Below are 21,947 nucleotides of genomic sequence, written 5' to 3'. Positions count from 1 at the left end.
CTCATGTCCTATAGTGCCTCATGTCCTGTTGTGCCTCATGTCCTGTAGTGCCTCATGTCCTGTTGTGCTTGCACAGAGAGACAAAATGATAGGCCATCTCAAATGGATTCATAAGATCCAGGATAACGAGTTGCGTGTTTGGTACCAAGCTACGAGATGGAACTTGTCGACAGACAGCAAAATCTGACATTCAAGTGCATCAAATCATAGGCAGTTGGCACTATAAAAAGGACACTTTTCACAAATCAGAGAAATGCCTTCAACATCAGGAAGGACAGTATCTACTTAGAAGATAGATGAGAAGGCCGAAAGCCCAAATACGTATAAGTTAGGCTAATTATTGAGGAGTGCAACCAATAAATTGAGATATTTATTTATTTATTAGAGATTATGGAAAAAATGAAAATAAGACAGAAGAGAATGAATGAGAAAGCCATATATATTTCATTCTTGATTAAATGTTGTAGAGTAGGGGTGACAAACGTGAAGGGCCTAGTGTCTGCAGGTTTTTGGTTTTTCCTTTCAGTTAAGCCCTAGACAACCAGGTGTGGGTTCCTTACTAATTAGTGACCTTAATTCATCAATCAAGTACAAGGGAGGAGCAAAAACCCGCAGACACTCGGCCCTATGTGGATTGATTTTGACACCTGTGCTGTAGAGATTGCGATAAGATTGCTTATCTTACCAATGAGGTTGTACAGCAGTGGTCCACTCATTAGGACTAGCCCACCCTAGCCTAGTGCTCCTATTCTCTGAAATGCCCAGCCCTGCTCTTGGGGCCATGCCAGAGAGACATGCCCTGCCGTGCCCTGTCCTGCCTAGCCTAGCCGTTCTGCTTGCTTGCTCAGGCTTACATAAAGCATTTCTGCTAAATGCTGTGCTTATTACACAACCAGGGAATAGGCAGGGAAATATAGGCCAGGGGGGTGAGTGCTGGCTGGCTTATGTCACCCGGGAGGATGCTAGTCGTGCACTCAACCGCCTGGACCACGGTGGCCGTACAGGGGAACTCTGTTTCCTCTACATCGGGGGTGTCAAACTCATTCCACGGAGGGCTGAGTGTCTGCGGGTTTTCATTTTTTCCATTCAATTAAGACCTAGATAACCAGGTGAGGGGAGTTCGTTACTAATTAGTGACCTTAATTCATCAGTCAATTACAAGGGTGGAGTGAAAACCCGCAGACACTTGGCCCTCCGTGGAATGAGTTTGACACGTGCTCTACATTAACCAGTCTTATCAGCTGGCGCTGGGCCAAGAAGAGGCTAAGCACAGATCATGCTGATGCAACACTCACTGACATGTGAGCATTTTGCTTTTCAGTTCGGAGATGGATGCAAGACCTTTTGTGACCCAACAAGCGGAGGACAACTTTATTATTATGATTTGTTTGATTTACTCATGCAATAGGCTATATTACCCACTTTCATATTAACACTGTCCCTGTCCGAATACCTATATTTGCATCCTAAATATTAGGTTGTTTGAGTATGCGGAATAAATCAAGTTTAATAGTATGCAACATTTTGAAAATCAAGTATACTTTAAATGCCTGGATGTAATACTAATTTCTGCTTTGACAACAGCTAATCAGTTCGATCAACAAATAGCTGGAAGCAACAGAATCACGTGTGACCCGTTCTCAGCATGCGAAAATATAATTTTTAATAGTATGCAACATTTCGAAAATAATTTCTGAAAACAGTCTTTAAAAAAAAATGTTTTACCCAAAGTGGATTTCTGTTATCTCATTGAAAAGTTTTTATTGTTCTCATGGGCTTCGTCATAGCCTTTTAACTAAATACTAAACCATGTTCAGATTTGGAAATGAAAATGAGCTATTATCAGGTTGGTTAATGATTTGCCAGTCTGTTGAATTTGGAAGAATCCACCAGCACTGGGCCCCGCCCAACCTACTCAGCCAATCAGAAGCTTCTACTGCGTTACGACCGTGGCATACTGCATACTTTTTACTAAACAGTATGTGCTAAATAGTATTTAACGATGGGTAAATGGTATGCGGTTTAAGTATGTAGTACGCTAGTATGGGTATACGGAAACGGGTAGTATGTTCCCCTTCTCATTAAAAAGTTTTCTTCCGTTCTCATTTTATGCTCTTTCCTCACAGTTCCCGACCTCTTCAAGAGGAATTGACTAGAAATACTTATCTAATTCTCTCTAAGTATGTGGAAGCTGAGCTCCCAACTGTCCTCTGTACCTAATACCTCCCATTTGTCCAATTATTCTGAATTTATCATGTCCATTTTCCTTCTTCCACACTCTAGCCGACATTCAGTAGTCATCCAACCCATCTTATTACTTTATTAGGTTGTAATTGCACTCAAGGGGGACACCCAACCCACTGGGCACAAACTGATTAAATCAATGTGGTTTCAACTTAATCTGTCAATATGTTGTGAGATTGAATCACTGTGGAAAACACATTGGATTTGAAAAAGTCAAAGCAACTGTTGTTTTGAAGGTAAAATCATCATCATTATGGTAACCAATTTTCAACAAAAGACCACATTTGTATAAAATATGTTGAATTTTTGCCTTTGAAACAACGTCAGATTTTCAACATAATATCCACTCTAAAAAAACAATAGACTGGGCAGCACCTCACATCCTACTGTAGAGTTGATATAGCTACAGCTATCTCTTCGGTCTCCGATCCAGGGTTTTAATCAAGCCCTGCATAGCTTTGATATTTGTCACTGAAATGTCCACTTAATAGATTCACTGTTGCTATTGAAGTAATTCCAAAGAGTCGGTTAAAAACTTCTTAAGGCCAGGGGTTCCGCTAGCGGAACCTCTCGACAACATTTGCTGAAAAGGCAGAGCGCAAAATTCAAAAATATTTTTTTGAAATATTTAACTTTCATACATTCACAAGGGCAATACACCATATTAAAACTTAACTTTTTGTTAATCTACCCATCGTGTCCGATTTCAAAAAGGCTTTACAACGAAAGCACACCATATGATTATGTTAGGTCAGAGCCTAGTCACAAAAAAACATATAGCCATTTTCCAGCCAAAGAGAGGAGTCACAAAAATCAGAAATAGAGATAAAATTAATCACTAACCTTTGATGATCTTCATCAGATGGCACTCATAGTACTTCATGTTACACAATACATGTATGTTTTGTTCGATAATGTGCATACTTGGAAATTATAGGTTATATGGAGGTAATTAAATAACGTTCTGTAAACATTATAACATTGCTAGCTGTTTGAAGCTGGTGGAGCAAAACCAAACTTTTGTTTTGGTCAACCAGCTTCAAACAGCTATAAAAGATATTTCACAGTGATTTTACGGGACTTTGAGCAAACTGGAAACCACACATCCTGAGGACACATTTGTTGTAGCTGGGGATATTATTAATAAAGGAAATCTTAGGAAAGTTTTCCCGAAATCTCCTGTGCCACACGGGGAGAGAAGCTTGAACAATGTTATTCTCCCTATTCTGTGATGGTTACAAGGCCCACCCCCGCGCGCCCTACAGCAAATCAGATCACTCCTGGGATATGTTCCGAGGCGCCTCTGGAATATCATTGACGTCTACACTATCTCTGTCACTGGTTTCATCATCAAGTGCATAGAGGATGTTGTTCCTACAGTGACGATTAAAGCATATCCAAACCAAAAAAACGTGGTAATTGGCAGCTTTCGAGCAAAAATAACAGCGTAACTACCCCATTTAACCACGGCAAGGTGACTGGGAACATGGACGAGTACAAACAGACCAGCTACAACCTCTGTAAGTCAATCAAAGCGGCAAAAATATATTAACGGGGCAATGTGCAGTCACAATTCAGTGGCTCAGACACAATACATGTGGCAGGGACTATAACAGACTATAAAGAGGAAACCAGCTATGTCGCGGACACCGATGCCTCACTCCCAGACAAACTTAACATATTCTTTGCCAGCTTCAAGGAAAACAACACAGAGCCACCATCGTGGGCCCCCGCTGCTCAAGAGGACTACGGCTTCCCGATTATAGGACTTTCAAGCATGGCTGCCAGCCCGGACAGCATACCAAGCTGTGTCCCCAGTGCATGATGCAGGCCAGCTGGCTGGAGTGTTTACGGACATATTCAACCTATCCCTATACCAGTCTGTTGTCCCCTCTTACTTCAAGATGTCCAGCATTTTTCATGTACCCAAGCAAGCTAAGGTAACTAAACTTTGTGAGAATGCTATTCATTGACTACAGCTCAGCGTTCAACACCATAGTGCCCTCAAAGCTCATCAATAAGCAAAGGACCCTGGGACTAAACACCTCCCTCTGCAACTGGATCCTGGACTTCCTGATGGGCCGCCCCCAGGTGGTAAGGGTAGGTGACAACATACCCGCCACGCTGATCCTCAACACAGGGGCCCCTCGGGTGCGTGCTCAGTCCCCTCCTGTATTCCCTGTTCACTCATGACTGCACGGCCAGACACGACTCCAATACCATCATTTGCCAATGACACCACAGTGGTAGGCCTGATCACCGTCAACAACGAGACAGCCTATATGGAGGAGGTCAGAGACCTGGCCGTGTGGTGCCAGGACAACAACCTCTCTCTCAACGTGATCAAGACAAAGGAGATGATTGTGTACTACAGCAAAAAGATGACCGAGCACACCCCCATTCCCATCGACGGGGCTGCAGTGGAGCAGGTTGGGAGCTTCAAGTTCCTTAGTGTTTACATCACCAACAAACTAACATGGTCCAAGCACACCATGACAGTCGTGAAGAGGGTACAACAAAACCTATTCCCCCCAGGAGACTGAAAAGATTTGTCATGGGTCCTCAGATCCTCAAAAGGTTCTACAGCTGCACCATTGAGAGCATTCTGACTGGTTGCATCACTGCCTGGTATGGCAACTGCTCGGCCTCCGACCGCAAGGCACTACAAAGGGTAGTGAGAACGGCCCAGTACATCACTGGGGCCAAGCTTCCTGCCATGCAGGACCTCTATACCAGGCAGTTTCAGAGGAAGGCCCTAAAAATGGTCAAAGACTCCAGCCACCCTAGTCATAGACTGTTCTCTCTGCTACCTCTCTACTACAAGCGGTACCGGAGCACCAAGTCTAGGTCCAAGAGGCTTCTAAACAGCTTCTACCCCCAAGCCATAAGACTCCTGAACATCTAGTCAAATGGCTATCCAGACTGTTTGCAGTGTACCCCCCCCCAACCCCTCTTTACACTTTAATACCTACATGTACACACTACCTCAACTAACAGGTGCCCCCGCACCCTGACACTGTATCGGTACCCCCCCTGTATATAGTCTCGCTATTGTTATTTTACTGCTGCTCTTTAATTACTTGTTACCTTTATCTCTTATTCTTATCCGTATTTTTTGAAACTGCATTGTTGGTTAGGGTAAGCATTTCACTTTAAGGTCTGCATTTTACTTAAATCGCCCCGTAGCACTCACCTCTGTTATCATGAAGTGCTTTGAGAGGCTGGTCAAGGACCATATCACCTCTACCTTGCCCGACATCTTAGACCCACTACATTTTGCATACCTCCCCAACAAATCCAAGGGCGACGCATTCGCCATTGCACTGCACATTACCCTATTCCACCTAGACAATAGGAATACCTATGTGAGGATGCTGTTCATCAACTAGAGCTCTGCTTTCAACACCATAGTGCCAACCAAGCATGTTAGTAAGCTCAGTGTTCTGAACCCCTCCCTGTGCAACTAGGTCCTAGACTTCCTGATGGGTTAACCCCAAGTGGTGAGGGTAGGCAACAACATCTTTGCCATGCTAATCCTCAACACGGAACCCCCCAGGGGTGTGTGCTCAGCCCCCTCCTGTACTCCCTGTTTACCCATTACTGTGTGGCTACGCACTACTCCCAACTCAATCATCAAGTTAGCTGAAGACACGACATTGGTAGGCCTGATTACCAATAATGACGAGACAGCCTACAGGGAGGAGGTTAGAGCCCTGGCGGAGTGATGCCAGGAAAATAACCTGTCCCTCAACATCAAAAAACAAAGGAGGACTACAGGAGAGAGAGGAGGCAGCATGCCCCCATCCACAACGACGGGGTTGCAGTGGAGAGGGTCAAAAGCTTCAAGTTTCTTGGCATGCACATCACTGAGGACCTGAAATGGTTCCACCACACCAACACTGTGGGGAAGAAGGCGCAACAGCGCCTCTACAACCTCAGGCGGCTGAAGAAATTCGGCATGGCCCCTAAGACTCTCGCAAACTTCTGTAGATGCACCATTGAGAGCATTCTGTTGGTGTGCTTAACAAGTCACATAAGTTGCATGGACTCACTCTGTGTGCAATAATAGTGTTTAACATAATTTTTCAATGACTACCTCACCTCTGTACGCCACACATACAATTAGTTGTAATGTTCCTCAGTCAAGCAGTGAATTTCAAACACAGATTCAACAACAAAGACCAGGGAAGTTTTCCAATGCCTCACAAAGATGGGCACCTATTGGTAGATGGGTAAAAAGAAAGAAAGCAGACATTGAATATCTCTTTGAGCAAGGTGAAGTTATTAATTACACTTTGGAGGGTGTATCAATACACCCAGTCACTACAAAGATACAGGTGCTCTTCATAACTCAGTTGCAGGAGAGGAACTAAACCGCTCAGGGATATCACCAGGAGGCCAATGGTGACTTTAAAATAGTTACAAAGTTTAATGGCTGTGATAGGAGAAAAACTGAGGCTGGATCAAAAACATGGTAGTTACTCCACAAAACTAACCTAATTGACAATGTGAAAAGAAGGAACCATGTACAGAATAAAACATATTTTAAGACATGCACAAGGCACTAAAGTAATACTGCAAAAATATGTCAAAGCAATTTACTTTTTGTCCTGAATTCAAAGTGTTATGTTTGGGGCAAATCCAATACAACACATTACTGAGTACCACTCTACATATTTTCAAGCATAGTGGTGGCTGCATCATGTTATGGTTATGCTTGTAATTGTTAAGGACTGGGGGGGGGGGGGGGGGGGGGGGGGGGGGTTCAGGATAAAAAAGAAAAGGAATGCGCAATTTGACAGAGCTTGAAGAATGTTGAAAATAATAATGGCACATGCTCTTATAGGCTGACCCAGAAATAGGGTTGGGCGGTACCTTACCAGGGTATACGGTATTACTGGAAGTGCACTCAATCGGCACTATTTGTTTTCAAATAAAATAAATAAAATTGGTCACATATACATGGTTAGCAGATGTTAATGCGAGTGTAGTGAAATGTTTGTGCTTCTAGTTCCGACCGTGCAGTAATATCAAACAAGTAATCTAACAATTTCACAACAACTACCTTATACACACAAGTGTAAAGGAATGATTAAGAATATGTACATATAAATATATGGATGAGCGATGGCCGAATGGCATAGGCTAGATGCAGTAGATGGTATATACATATGAGATGAGTAATGTAGGGTATGTGAACATTATATAAAGTTGCATTGTTTAAGTGACTAGTGATACATTTATTACATCCAAATGTTAATTATAAAAGGGGCTAGAGATTGAGTCTATATGTTGGCAGAAACCACTCAATGTTAGTGATGGCTGTTTAACAGTCTGATGGCCTTGAGATAGAAGCTGTTTTTCAGTCTCTCGGTCCCAGCTTTGATGCACCTGTACTGACCTCGCCTTCTGGATGATAGCGGGGTGAGCAGGCAGTGGCTCGGGTGGTTGTCCTTGATGATCTTTTTGGCCTTCCTGTGACATCGGGTGGTGTAGGTGTCCTGGAGGGCAGGTAGTTTGCCCCCCGGCAGGTAGTTTGCGTTGTGCAGTCCTCACTACAAATTGGAGCGGGTCTAGGGTGTCAGGTAGGGTGGAGGTGATATGATCCTTGACTAGTCTCTCAAAGCACTTCATGATGACGGAAGTGAGTGCTACGGGGCGATAGTTGTTTAGCTAAGTTACCTTAAGTTACCTTAGCTATCTCGGGAACAGGAACAATGGTGGCCCTCTTGAAGCATGTGGGAACAGCAGACTAGAATAGGGATTGATTGAATATGTCCGTAAACACACCAGCCAGCTGGTCAGCGCATGGCTAGGGATGCCGTCTGTGCCAGCAACCTTGCGAGGGTTAACACGTTTAAATGTTTTACTCACGTTGGCTGCGGTGAAGGCCCGCATGTTTTGGTAGTGGGCCGTGTCAGTGGCACTGTATTGTCCTCAAAGCAAGCAAAGAAATGGTTTAGTTTGTCTGGGAGCAAGACATCAGTGTACACGACGGGGCTGGTTTTCTTTTTGTAGTCCGTGATTGACTGTAGAACCTGCCACATACATCTCGCGTCTGAACCGTTGAATTGCGACTCTACTTTGTCTCTATACTGACGCTTAGCTTGCTCGATTGCCTTGCGGAGGGAATAGCTATACTGTTTGTATTCGGTCATGTTTCCGGTCGCCTTGCCAAGATTAAAAGCAGTGGTTTGCGCTTTCAGTTTTGCACGAATGCTGCCATCAATCCACGGTTTCTGGTTGGGGAAGGATTTAATAGTCACCGTGGGTACCACATCACCGATGCACTTGCTAATAAACTCGCTCACCGAATCAGCGTATACATCAATGTTATTGTCCGATGCTATCCGGAACATATCCCAGTCCACGTGATCGAAGCAATCTTGAAGCGTGGAATCAGATTGGTCGGACCAGCGTTGAACAGACCTGAGCATGGGCGTTTCCTGTTTTAATTTCTGTCTATAGGCTGGGAGCAACAAAATGGAGTCGTGGTCAGATTTACCGAAAGGAGGGCGAGGGAGGGTTTGTATGTGTCGCAGAAATTAGAGTAGCAATGATCCAGAGTGTTGCCAGCCCGGGTCACGCATTCGATATGCTGATAAAATTTAGGGAGCCTTGTTTTCAGAAGAAAACTGGTGGCTGTACCAACTCTGATAACATATCCCGAGTGAGCCATGTTTCCATGAAACAAAGAATGTTACAATCTCTGATGTCTCTCTGGAAAGCAACCCTTGCTCGAATTTCGTATACCTTTGTTGTCAAGAGACTGGACATTGGTGAATAGTATACTCGGGAGCGGTGGGCGGAAGACTGCTCCGTCTGCCCCTTCTGCGGCGTCGTTGTTTTGGGTCGCCTACTGGGATCCAATCCATTGTCCTGGGTGGTGGTCCAAACAGATGATCCGCTTCGGGAAAGTCGTATTCCTGGTCGTAATGTTGGTAAGTTGACATAGCTCTTATATCCAATAGTTCCTCCAGGCTGTATGTAATAAGACTTAAGATTTCCTGGGGTAACGGTGTAAGAAATAATATGTAAAAAACAAAATACTGCATAGTTTCCTAAGAACGCGAAGCGAGGCGTCCATCTCTTTTTATTTTTGATGCACCAAACAATTTAGGGAACAGGGATCTTGATCTAGCAGTGGTTTGAATTTCTCTAGTCTGGGTACCAGTCTTTTTGGCTAACATTCCACTCCTTGCCACTCTATGTCATTGCCAAAGAGACTGGCCTTTCGGCAAACTCAATGATTAATATGCAGCTGGATTTACAGTGGAGTTGCTCAATGGTTCTTGAAAATAGCATTAATATTTTTCATTACAACATGTGGAGCCTCAAAAACAAACAATTAGCTAGGCAAGCTATTGTATTTTGAGACTTAAAATCAAAGCAAAGAGGTTTTGTGGTTGGAATTGCAGTATGTATTTTGTTTGAGAATGTAGACTAGTGGTGGGGAGTCTACTTCAAAATATTTGATTCCGCGACTCCTTGCCCTTCAACTCCCATTTCTGGGTGTCAACCTTCTCCTAAGATTCAGTATTTTTGCAATGGAGGAGACTAGTTGTTGTAGTCTACTTCGAGAACACAAACTCTCACATCTTTCACAGCAAAGAAAGAGCGAGCTAGCAACTCCAACCACAGGAGTCGGAGTCTACTCCAAAAATCCTGGAGTCGTGCACCACTGGTTTTGTCGGGAAAAAACAAAAAACGTGTGCTTAATGTGTGCTTAGCAACCAGATACCAACTGTTCTGTGGGGAGAAAAAAAGTTATAGAGTTCCAATATTTGGATAATTGTTGTGATTGGAGGATACGTTGTGAGGATTATCGAATTAGGATCAACCCCTCTGTTTTCCTCGATCTCATTAATTATAGAATGTTGGCAATGACAAGGAGTGGCAAGGACCCCATAGGATGACAATGCCTCCATCCACAGAGCATGAGTGATCCCTGAATGGTTTGATGAGCATGAAAACAATGTGAACCATATGCCATGGCCATCACCAGATCTCAACCCAATTGAACACTTATGGGAGATTCTGGAGTGGTGCCTGAGACGGTGTTTTCCACCATCATCAACAAAACACCAAATTGTGGAATTTCTCGTGGAAGAATGGTGTCGCATCCCCCCAGTAGAGTTCCAGACACTTGTAGAATCTATGACAAGGCGCATTTAAGTTTTTCTGGGTTGTGGTGGCCCAACATCCTATTAAGACACTTTATGTTGGTGTTTCTTTTATTTTGGCAATTAACTGTACATCAGAGGCATTCGCTTTGTGTGCATCAGTACGATGTTTTTTTCTCTGCCATCTCATTGTCATCACCTGGGTTTGGCCCGGGGTAGGCCGTCATTGTAAACAAGAACTTGTTCTTAACTGACTTGCCTAGTTAAATAAAGAAGTTACATTTAAATAAAAAATATATATAAAAATTGTGTGGAAGACACAACCTCCAGAAATACAAACTGTGTGTTTGACGGTTGTGCCGAGGAGGAGAATTTCCCATTCTCATGACTAAGGGAGGAATGTCTTGGGCATTTTCTGTGACATTTGGCAGAGTAACAAGGCAGAACAATACGTTAAGACTTGATTGAAAGAGATTGGACTTGGGTTCAATTAGTTGAGTAACAGGTTTGTCTGGTTGACACACGTGCCAATGATATTATTGTTCCACACAGAAGAGCATCCATGTGACCTTTCTTCAATTATTAGAGTCATCCATTGTAGCAGGTTGCCAAACAAGGAGTGATGAAAGTCCCAGTTCCTGCCCATGAAACACCTGGCCTATATATTTTCCATTCAGCGGATTGTTGACAATTTCCGCATTTGACCTGCTTGTTTGGTGCTATAAATGACATTAGCCAAAAAACATAGTTGCATAGAAGCCACCATTTTAATTAGAGGTGTCACTGCTATATTGACAGTCGGAACAACGGGCTCCATTTTCTCTCTCTATTGTTGTTGACAAGTTGCCCAACCCAGGAAGTAGAGAACTTATGTTATTCACATGCTGCTGTGCTGCTTCCTGTATAAATATAGGCAAGGCCTGGGGGTTTGGGCTGTTGTATCGTCCCATCAGAGTACACATTAACTGATGTCTGTTTATTTCCTGGCCTAGGATATGTTCTGGTCAAGCCAGAGATCAAAAATCTAATTTCCTACAGACTTCATCCCGCTGGGCAAAAACTGGTTGAATCAACATTGTTTCCATGTTATTTCAATGCCAAAAAAAATCTATGTGATGATGTTGAATCAACATGGAAAACTGACTGGATTTGCAGAAAGTCATTCATGTAAAGGGATCTTGTCTTTATTCCGCCTAACGTTGAACCTGAATACAATGACACGGAGAGCTCTTTTTGTTGTTGTTGATTTCACGTTGAATTCACATTAGTTGTAAACCCAAGCAAATGCAAATCAAAACTAGACGCTGAACTGACGTCTCTGCCCAGTGGGATGGTTGTTTGACGTTGCATATGTTGTTTGTGTATGGCTCATCGGAAGGGATCCTAGCTTTAAAGTTCTAAGCCCGTATGAAAGCATGAGGTCATGTGGTTTAACGGAACAGTTCTGGGTCATCCCACAAAATGAGTCCCTTTAGGGTAGTTCAACTTGGTATAAAAAAAAAACATTCACTTAATTTTAACATTTTTCACGACGAACACGTTCTACTTAATAAAAAAACATGTTTTCCCATTTTAAGAGGTTAAATAAAGAATGGATTATAGTAAGTGCCTATTAAAGGGGAATAAATTCCGGAAATTTGTCTATGTGTCTAAACCTCTTTGACTCATTGTTGGACTGTCTGTCACAGTGCGCACCTCTCTCACTCAGGGAGAGTGGAGGCAGAGCTAGAGCCTACTATGTCACAAGGTTATGTAACTGCAACGCTAGGTAGAACTTTGTGGAATAATGCAAATCTACGGGAAAATGTTGTCACAGCGATCATACTCAATTCTGGAAGCCCAATCGGTTGTGAGATATGGCATATGCATTTTATGTGATAAATGTCACAATTTGAACTTTTGTGAGATCTGTGCCAAGCACGGAGGAAACAGCAGCCCACAGGCTTACCGCTCATGCGACAACACACACACGAGGGAACTCCTCATAAACACAACACACTAGGAAGTTTTCAAAATGCATCAGACTTTAGCACATCACCCAACACAACACGCCTTTTACTATATTGTCAGAAGCACCATCAGAATGTTGGTAGTAGCCTATTTCATTTTTCTCTTTCAATGCATTTTTCTGGAAACCAAGCAGAAATCCTGTGCGCTAAAGATGGCATTGTAGACACACAAATACATTAAAAGATCATTGTCGATCTGATCAGAAACACTGTACTCGCAATCTTTATCTCCTAAGTGGTGTTGCTGTTTTTTTGTTCTAATGTTTGAATATATTGCTCAAACGCTATAAGGGGAGGGCTCTAGCTCTGCCCCAGCTCTCTCTGAGTGACAGAGGTGCGTACTGTGAGACTGTCCAATAGTAAGTCAAGAAGGTTTAGGCACTTAGACAAATTTCCGAAATATGCAATTATTCCTCTTTAAGTGCCAAATAAAGTAGCAGGGTTGACTGTAACAGGGTTGACAAGTTCATCTTAAATCAGCCATAAATCCCCTTGTGATAGGGGGAGTGGACCCTTGTTGTATGCAACAGGGAAGGGCAATTGAATGCAAGCTTCACAAAAATGTTAAAACATTTCTAGCATGTCTATCTATGGGTAACAGGATTGAGGTGTTCGTGTTCTGTTCGACCCACTCAATTTGCCACCACAAAACACCAGAAAATTGCCAAAAAGAGTAGAACCAACTCACCTGCTTTTATGCTATGATTTGACTATTAGATGTGCAATGTTTATTTTGATAATTATAATAAACAAATGAATAGTTTCACCGGTGGCGTGTATTCATGGATGCCAAGGGAAGCCAGACTTTCCCCCCAAAAAAAATTTAGCAGGAAAATGTTTTTTAAACATTTGAAATAATTTATCTTTCATCTCTCAGTGTTTCATAAATTTCTTTCAATTCGCAATAGGCTGAATGTATCTCACCGGAGACAGCATCCGAGCAAGCAAAACAGCGCCCCCTCTGTCTCTGTATGTGTAGAGCATCTATTTTGATCTTCAGAAATGACTTTGTCGAAGCAACAAAATAACTAGGGCTTCACAGTGATGGTGGAAACCTGGAGAAACTTTGGGGTTAAGTGGATTAAACTCTTCCAAGAAGTTACAAAGACTGCACAGAGGGACATGCTGAATTATGACACATTACCAAGTCTTTATTAATATAAACATGATGCAATGAATTGTCAATTTTGGTGTCTACATTAAATAGCACTTCATTAAATATACAGGCTTTTAAAATTCGATATTGGTGCACAATTTCTACTTAAAATACCAAAGGGACTCAAAACGGACTCATTTCGTGGAACGACCCTTCTATTTCCATCCCATTCTTACTCCCTATCTGACCCCCCACTATTCTTAGGTTTAGATGAAAGATTCTCTACTGCTACAAAGCATTTGTCTCCTTTATTATTTGACATGAAAACTGGTACACAGAAAGAGAGAGCCTCACAGTGGAATGTATGACAGTACATCCCCTTTATAAAATCAGAATGAAATAGTCGGATTGGGATACAATCCAATGAGGCCTTTTTGTAGGTCTATGTGACCAAAATGTTGCATTTTGTCAGTAAATATATGAATTTGAAGATAATTATATTTGAAGTGAAGCATACACAATGTCTCACTTTATTGCAAAATTCAATTTCTGGAAGCTTTCCCTGGAGAAGGGAAGTTAAAAGTCTAAATTAGAGCCTGTTCCGACATGGGCATGGTGTCAGGTTGGAGATAAAATTAGCTTCCAGGGCCTCTTTTGTCTGTTTGGTGGGAAAGCTCAGTGGAGTTTGAATGAAATACTTCACAGCAGAGGGCTGGTGGAGCGTTTTTGGTGGGAAACATGGTGTACTGTTGACTTGTCATTCTTTGCTCGTTTCAGGCTTCAGGCTATGAAGAAACCGTTACACAGAACACAGTTGTTGAAGATTTTGGAGGTCAATAATTTAGTGTATTTTCCATGCTTGACCCTTGTCCCCTCTAGTCGGTCCACACTGGGTCATGTAGCAGCGCAAATCAGATTAACCATTGACAAATTGTCAGTTAAATAACAAGGCAGTGCTCTCTCCCACTAGCTCTGTCTCTTTCTCTGTAATAAGTAAATGACTGTTTCCTCTTGTCTCTTTTTCCCACAGAGTGTGCCCATCTGCTGCTGGCCCACAATGCACCAGTGAAGGTGAAGAACGCTCAGGGATGGAGTCCCCTCGCCGAAGCCATCAGCTACGGAGAGCGACAAATGAGTAAGCAACTACTCCCTGACTCTTATACTGGCACTATTGTCACTGTACTGAGACCATAAATCCTGACCAGAATTGTTCCCCCTATCATAGAAGGGGGTGGGTGGGCCTAGCCAACACACCAATGTATATTGCCTTCCTAATGAAAAGTATTTGGCCTCAATTGGTTTCCATGAAGGATTTTGGTATCAGACGTGCATCTTTTCTTGAGGGCCCCACCTGTGTGGGAAAGAAAACAACAAGTAGGGGGAAACACTGTGCCACTTCCGATCAACAGATGCTTTGTGCTTTCCTCCACATGGCTCTCAGAGTGGGCACCAAGCCGTCCTCTTTGTCTGTCAGAGAGGCGGACATTCCTCAAGGATCTCAGGCTTTTGTGTTCAGATGAAAAATAATACATTCGAAAATGCAAGCCTCTCTCTCTGCCCTGTGTGTCCCACAGGCATGACCAGGCAGTGTTACAGTGCCTGCAGAAAGTATTTGTACACCTTGACTTATTCCACATTTGGTTGTGTTACAGCCTGAATGTTTCTCACCCATCTACACACAATACCCCATAATGACCATTTTTTTGCAAATGTATGGAAATGAAATACAGAAATATAATTTACATGAATATTCACACCCCTGAGTCAATACTTTGTAGAAGCACCTTTGGCAGCGATTACAGCTGTGAGTCTTTCTGGGTAAGTCTCTAAGAACTTTCCACACCTGGATTGTGCAACATTTGTCCATTATTATTTTAAAAATTCTTCCAGCGCTGTCAAATTGGCTGTTGATCATTGCTAGACAACACTTTTCAGGTCTTGCCTTAGATTTTCAAGTCAATTTAAGTCAAAACTGTAACTTGGCCACTCAGGAAAATTTACTGTCTTATTGGTAAGCAACTCCAGTGTAGATTTGGCCTTGTGTATTAGGTTATTGTACTGCTGAAAGGTAAATTCATCTCCCAGTGTCTGGAGGAAAGCAGACTGAACCAGGTTTTCCTCTAGGTTTTTGCATGTGCTTAGCTCCATTCCATTTATTTTTTACCCAGAAAATCTCCCCAGTCCTTAACAATTATAAGCATATCCATAACATGATGCAGCCACCACTAGACTAGAAGTGGATTTGCTCCAAACATAACACTTTGTATTCAGGACCAAAAGTTAATTGCTTTGCCATATTTTTTGCAGTACTACTTTAGAGCCTTGTTGCAAACAGGATACATGTTTTGGGACTTTTCTATTCTCCATAGGCTTCCTTCTTTTCACTCTGTCAATTAGGCTAGTATTGTGGAGTAATTACAATGTTTTTGATCAGTTCTCAGTTTTCTCCTATCACAGCCATTAAACTCTGTAACTGTTTTAAAGTCACCATTGGCCTCATGGTGAAATCCCTAAGTGGTTTCCTTCCTCTCCGGCAACTGAGTTAGGAAGGACGCCTGTATCGTCGTAGTGACTGGGTGGATGGCTGCACCATCCAAAGTGTAATTAATAACTTCACCATGCTCAAAGGGATATTCAATGTATGTTTTACTTTTTACCCATCTACCAATAGGAGCCTTTCTTTACGAGGCATTGGGAAACCTCTCTGGTCTTTGTGGTTGAATCTGTTTTTGAAATTCACTGCTCGGTTGAGGGTTCTTATACATACTGTAATTGTATTTGTGGGGTACAGAGATGAGGTAGTCATTCAAAAATCATGTTAAACACTATTATTGCACATAGAGTGAGTCCATACAACTTATTATGTGATTTGTTAAGCACATTTTTACTCCTGAACTTGTTTATTTAGGCTTGCATATTTTCAAAGGGGTTGAAAACTTGAATCGAGACATTTCCGCTTTTCATTTCTTAACATAATTCCACTTTGACATAATGGGGTATTGTGGGTAGGCCAGTGACCAAAAGTCCCACTTTTATACATTTTCAAATTCAGGTTGTAAACCAACAGCGTTTCTAAAAAAGTCAAGTGTGAATACTTTCTAATGGCACTGTATGCCAATCCCCCAAGCTTGTAGAGATATTTCTGTCTCATCATCCTGACCCCATATTTGTATTTTTATTTCTAACCTCTGTCCAGTTGCAAAGCAGTGAAGTCCCCATGTTGTCACCCTGGCCCTACTCTTGGCTTGTGAATCAAAGTAGATTCCTTTATATGGGGAGAGGAACTGAACTGGTCTTCCATTTTGAAGAGGTCTTTTACACCCCTGGTCATGTTGGCTGTGGGAATAGGAAAACTGGGGAAAACTAGTGTTTTTTTCTTTCTCCAAACTGATTCAGCTTCACACGGGTGACACAGATTGGGACTGCATTCTGTCACTTTGACCGTATTCTGTCACTCTGACCGAGGCCAACCGCCAGCCACTGTTATGGACCGTACTCAGCACAAAGGGAGCTTTTGAAGTGTTAAAGCGAGTGAGAGACAGAGGCAGGTGGCCATAATGGAACATTGCACTCAAAAAGGGACTAGAATGACGTATCTTTTGGAAGGTGTTCCTCTTTCTTCCCCTTATTTCATTTGGCTGTCCATCACTGTCTCTCTAGCCTTGTGAACTTTTGCTTGTCAGAATAATGATAGCTGAGTTAGCAGAAGCATCAATTTACTCTCTAACTGACCTTTCTAACTCTTCAAGAACACACCCTCAATGGCCGGCTTTGATGTCTTTTGGGTGTGTAAGAAGCCAGAGGTTTTGTATACTTCTCCCTCTTTTTTCCCCCATGGATCCTGACTGTACAACTATGAGAGGAGGAGTGTGCTTTTATGGATTTATTTGGGTCTTTGGTTGCGCTGCAGCCAATGCTCTGTGGTATGAACCAGGGTACACCATGGCTGACCTCTGTAGTCTGTACTTAACATGGCTACCCAGCATCCATTTGGTCTGTGTGACTTAGTAACTGTTTCAAAGGAGAGGCACTCTCATTCATTTTAAATAATCAACTAGGTCCACCAGTTTTGAAAGGAGCAAAAACTGCACATCTTTTTCGAAATTACTATGATGTTCGGCTACACTTTGACTTGTGTTGGTCGATGCACGCACCTACCAGTGGTGGAAAAAGTACTCAATTGTCATACTTAAAAGTAAAGATACCTTAATAGAAAGTGACTCAAGTAAAAGTTAAGGTCCCCCAGTAAAATACTACCTGAGTAAAAGTCTAAAAGTATCTGGTTTTAAATGTACTTAAGTAGAGTGGTGGAAAAAGTCATCCATTGTCATACTTGAGTAGAAGTGAAAAGTTAAAGTAAATGCTATACATCAAATTCCATATGTTACGCAAACCAGATGGCATGATATTTTTATTTACGGACATCCAGGGCACACTCCAACACTCAGATATAATTTACAAACGCAGTATTTGTGTTTAGTGAGATCAGAGGCAGTAGGGATGACAACACGTTATATTGATAGGTGCGTATTTCTGACCATATTGCTGTCCTGCCTAGGCATTCAAAGTTTAACTAGTACTTTTGGGTGTCAGGAAGAATGTATGTGAGTAAAAAGTACATATTTTCTTTAGAAATGTAGTGGAGTAAAAGTTGTAAAAAATATAAATAGTAAAGTATAGATACCCAAATAAAACTACTTAAGTAGTACTTCAAAGTATTTTTTACTTAGTTCATTTACACCACCTTCTGACTCACTAACAATATATTTTCAAGGCATCGTGGGGCATTGTTATCACACTGATATCCTCGCTTAAATGAATCACTTTCATTCCTGGCAGTTGACTCCTGGGAATGTTACACATTGTAAATGATTACAGTAGCTCATAATGCTGGCCCTGTGATATGACCTGGTAGGAGAGTAGCACTGAAGGAAACAGTGGCTGCTTTCCCTATTCAGTAATATAAAATGGAGTCGGTAGTTAACATGGTTCGCCAAGAAAGCACTGCTCAGTGTTTCTGAAACATTAGCAGGTTCAGCACTTTTCTGGATCTGGTAGGGAAGTGGGAGCTGTCTGTGTGAGGATGGAAACATCTGAGTGAATGAGGCCGCTGAAAGATGCTGATATCACACTTTTCCAGGAAGTACTGGTCTGGTCTTTATAGAGGTTCTAAAATCCCGTATTCAATGTGCCCTTTCTGATTTCTAAATAGACAAGACCAGTACTCTGCCCTACAAAGGCAAAACGCAGTAACTACATTTTTCAGACTGATATCAGGCTTTATAGTATATGTTTTATCTTGTGAAAAAGTGTCCTTGTTCAATTATGCTCAGTTTCAGTGAAAATATAGTGTAAAATGTGCAGTAGCTTCAAAATCCAAGTAATTCGTTATCCGCTCTGCCATACAAAGGCAATGAGCAGTAACTACACAAACAGTGAAACTGAGAAAAATGTATTTAAAGTTTACTAGCTGTCCAGCCAAATATGTTGTAAGTAGATAAGTGATAATGCACTGATGTATTATCTTATTATGAAGTAAATTTTTATGCATATCAACAATGACTACTGATTTCACCTTTGACCTCTAAGTGAATAAATTACCATTCCAGGCTGTATCACAACTGGCCGTGATTGGGAATCCCATAGGGCGGTGTACAATTGGCCCAGCGTCGTCTGGATTAGTGTTTGGCCAGGTTAGGCCATCATTGTTAATAAGAATTTGTTCTTAACTGATTTGCCTAGTTAAATAAAGGTAAAAAAATAAATAGGTGAAACAGAAAAACACAAGAAAATTGGGAAAACATATTAAGATTGTAAATACTGCACAAAGTAGTATAAGTATAAACATTCTATGTCATGAAATAGTCCTTACCTTATGGCGAAAAATGCTTAAGGGTTTCTACAATATAACATAAAAACATGAAAACATAACTACATAAAACCATTAAATACAGTTGGAATATAGTTAGAACTGTCAAACTGTTTCCAGCAAACAGAAAAACAACAAGACAGTTGAAAAAACACATTTAGATTGTAGATACTGCACTTTGCCTTTGTATTACCCATATCGTTGTTTAAGGTCATAAAAAGGTGCAGTATTTGCATTTTAGGGGCCATAGTTTAAATCAGTGCTTATGGTTTATATGCATACAAATGACTTTATAATAAGATGATACATCAGTGAATTATCACTTGTCTACCTACAACATATTTGTCTGGCAAACCCCAAAAATGTAAAGCCATTTTTCTCAGTTTCACTGTTGGCGTAGTTACTGCATTTTGCCTTCAAATCAAATCAAATGTTATTGGTTGCATACCCATATGCTTGTGTTCCTAGCTCCAACAGTGCACAATGCACAACAGTAACAATACACAAATTTTAATTTTTAATTTTTTAATTTCACCTTTATTTAACCAGGTAGGCTAGTTGAGAACAAGTTCTCATTTGCAACTGCTACCTGGCCAAAAGTTAATATATTTTCTTCAAAGTAGCTACCCTTTGCCTTGATGACAGCTTTGCACACTCTTGGCATTCTCTCAACCAGAATCATGAGGTAGACACCTGGAATGCATTTCAATTAACAGGTGTGCCTTGTTAAAAGTTCATTTGTGGAATTTCTTTCCTTTTTAATGCATTTGAGTCAATCAGTTGTGTTGTGACAAGGTAAGGTTAGTATACAGAAGATAGCCCTATTTGGGAAAAGACCAAGTCCATATTATGGCAAGAACAGCTCAAGAGAATATGGACATTTGCAAGAACTTTGAAAGTTTCTTCAAGTGCAGTCGCAAAAACCATCAAGCGCTATGATGAAACTGGCTCTCATGAGGACTGCCATAGGAAGATCCAGAGTTACCTCTGCTGCAGAGGATAAGTTCATTCGAGTTACCAGCCTCAGAAATTGCAGCCCAAATAAATGCTTCACAGAGTTCAAGTAACAGACACATCTCAACATCAACTGTTCAGAGGAGACTGCGTGAATCAGGCCTTCATGGTCGAATTGCTGCAAAGAAACCACTACTAAAGGACAGCAATAATAAGAAGAGACTTGCTTGGGCCAAGAAACACGAACAATGGACATTAGACCGGTGAAAATCTGTCCTTTGGTCTGATGAGTCCAAATTTGAAATGTTGGTTCTAACCTCTGTGTCTTTGTGAGACGCAGAGTAGGCGAACGGATGATCTCCGCATCTGTGGTTCCCACAGTGAAGCATGGAGGAGGAGGTGTGATGGTGCTTTGCTGCTGACACTGTCTGTGATATATTTAGAATTCAAGGCACACTTAACCAGTATGGCTACCACAGCATTCTGCAGAAATACCCCATCCCATCTGGTTTGCGCTTTGTGGTAATATATATATTTTTCAAACAGGACAATGACCAAACACACCTCCAGTTTCCCTGTTATTTCCTAGTTTTGATGTCTTCACTATTATTCTACAATGTTTAAAATAGTAAAAATAAAGAAAACCCCTTGAATGAGTAGGTGTGTCCAAACCTTTGATTGGTACTGTACTTGTGAAGTTGGTAAAACACTATATAAACATTATTAAAGTTACCAGTGTTCCATTATTAAAGTGGCCAGTGTTCCAAATCTAACAACATAGGGCAGCAGCCTCTAAGGTGCACAGTAGAGTAACTGGGTGGTTACCAACTAGTGACAGTGACTAACGTTCAGGGCATGGTACTATTTAACAGTTTGATGGCCTTGAGATAGAAGCCTTTTTGTTTCAGTCTCTTGGTCCCAGCTTTGATGCACTTGTTCTGACCTCACCTTCTGGATGGTAGCGGGGTGGGCAGGCCGTAGCTCGGGTGGCCGATGTCCTTAATAATCTTCTTGGCCTTCCTGTGACACCGTGTTCTGTAGATGTTGCGGATGGTGCAGCCCAACAGGATGCTCTCAATTGGGCATCTGTAGAAGTTTGTGAGGGTCTTGGCCAAGCTGAATTCTTTCAGCTCCTCAGGTTGAAGAGGCGCTGTTGTGCCTTCTTCACCACACTGTCTATGTGAGTGGACCATATCAGATTGTCAGTGATGTGCACACTGAGGAACTTGAAGCTTTTTACCTTCTCCCCTGTCGATGTGAATGGGGGCGTGCTCCCTCTGCTGTCTTCTGAAGTCCACAATCAGCGCCGTCATTTTGTTGACATTGAGGGAGAGGTTATTTTCCTGGCACCACTCTGCCAGGGCCCTCACTTCCTCCCTGTAGACTGTCTCGTTGTTGTTGGTAATCAGGGCTTACCACTCGTGTTGTCTGCAAACTTGATGATTGAGTTGGAGACGTACTTGGCCACGCCTTCATGGGTAAACGGAGTACAGGATGGGGCTGAGCACGCACCCCTGAGGGGCCCCAGTGTTGAGGATCAGCGTTGTGGAGGTGTGGTTGCCTACTTTCACCACCTGGGGTCGGAAAACAGGAAGTCCAGGACCCAGCTGCACAGCGCGGGGTTCAGACCGACAGCCCCGAGCTTAATGATG

At 42.0% G+C, this 21,947-nt stretch overlaps 1 protein-coding gene across 1 annotated transcript in view; it reads left to right on the top strand.

The window, feature by feature from the left end:
• The window catches only part of LOC110524182 (ankyrin repeat domain-containing protein 13C), an 85,150-nt gene that overhangs the window by 32,644 nt on the left and 30,559 nt on the right, over positions 1–21,947 (top strand). Inside the window, exon 3 of the mRNA XM_036977978.2 lies at positions 14,503–14,607. Coding sequence (XP_036833873.2) covers positions 14,503–14,607 — 105 coding nt within the window. The remainder of the gene's footprint in view (positions 1–14,502; positions 14,608–21,947) is intronic.

The sequence above is a fragment of the Oncorhynchus mykiss genome, chromosome 5, assembly GCF_057628025.1.
Source record: "Oncorhynchus mykiss isolate SJ-2025 chromosome 5, ASM5762802v1, whole genome shotgun sequence".
Lineage (NCBI taxonomy): Eukaryota > Metazoa > Chordata > Actinopteri > Salmoniformes > Salmonidae > Oncorhynchus > Oncorhynchus mykiss.
This window is presented reverse-complemented; position numbering and strand designations above follow the sequence as displayed.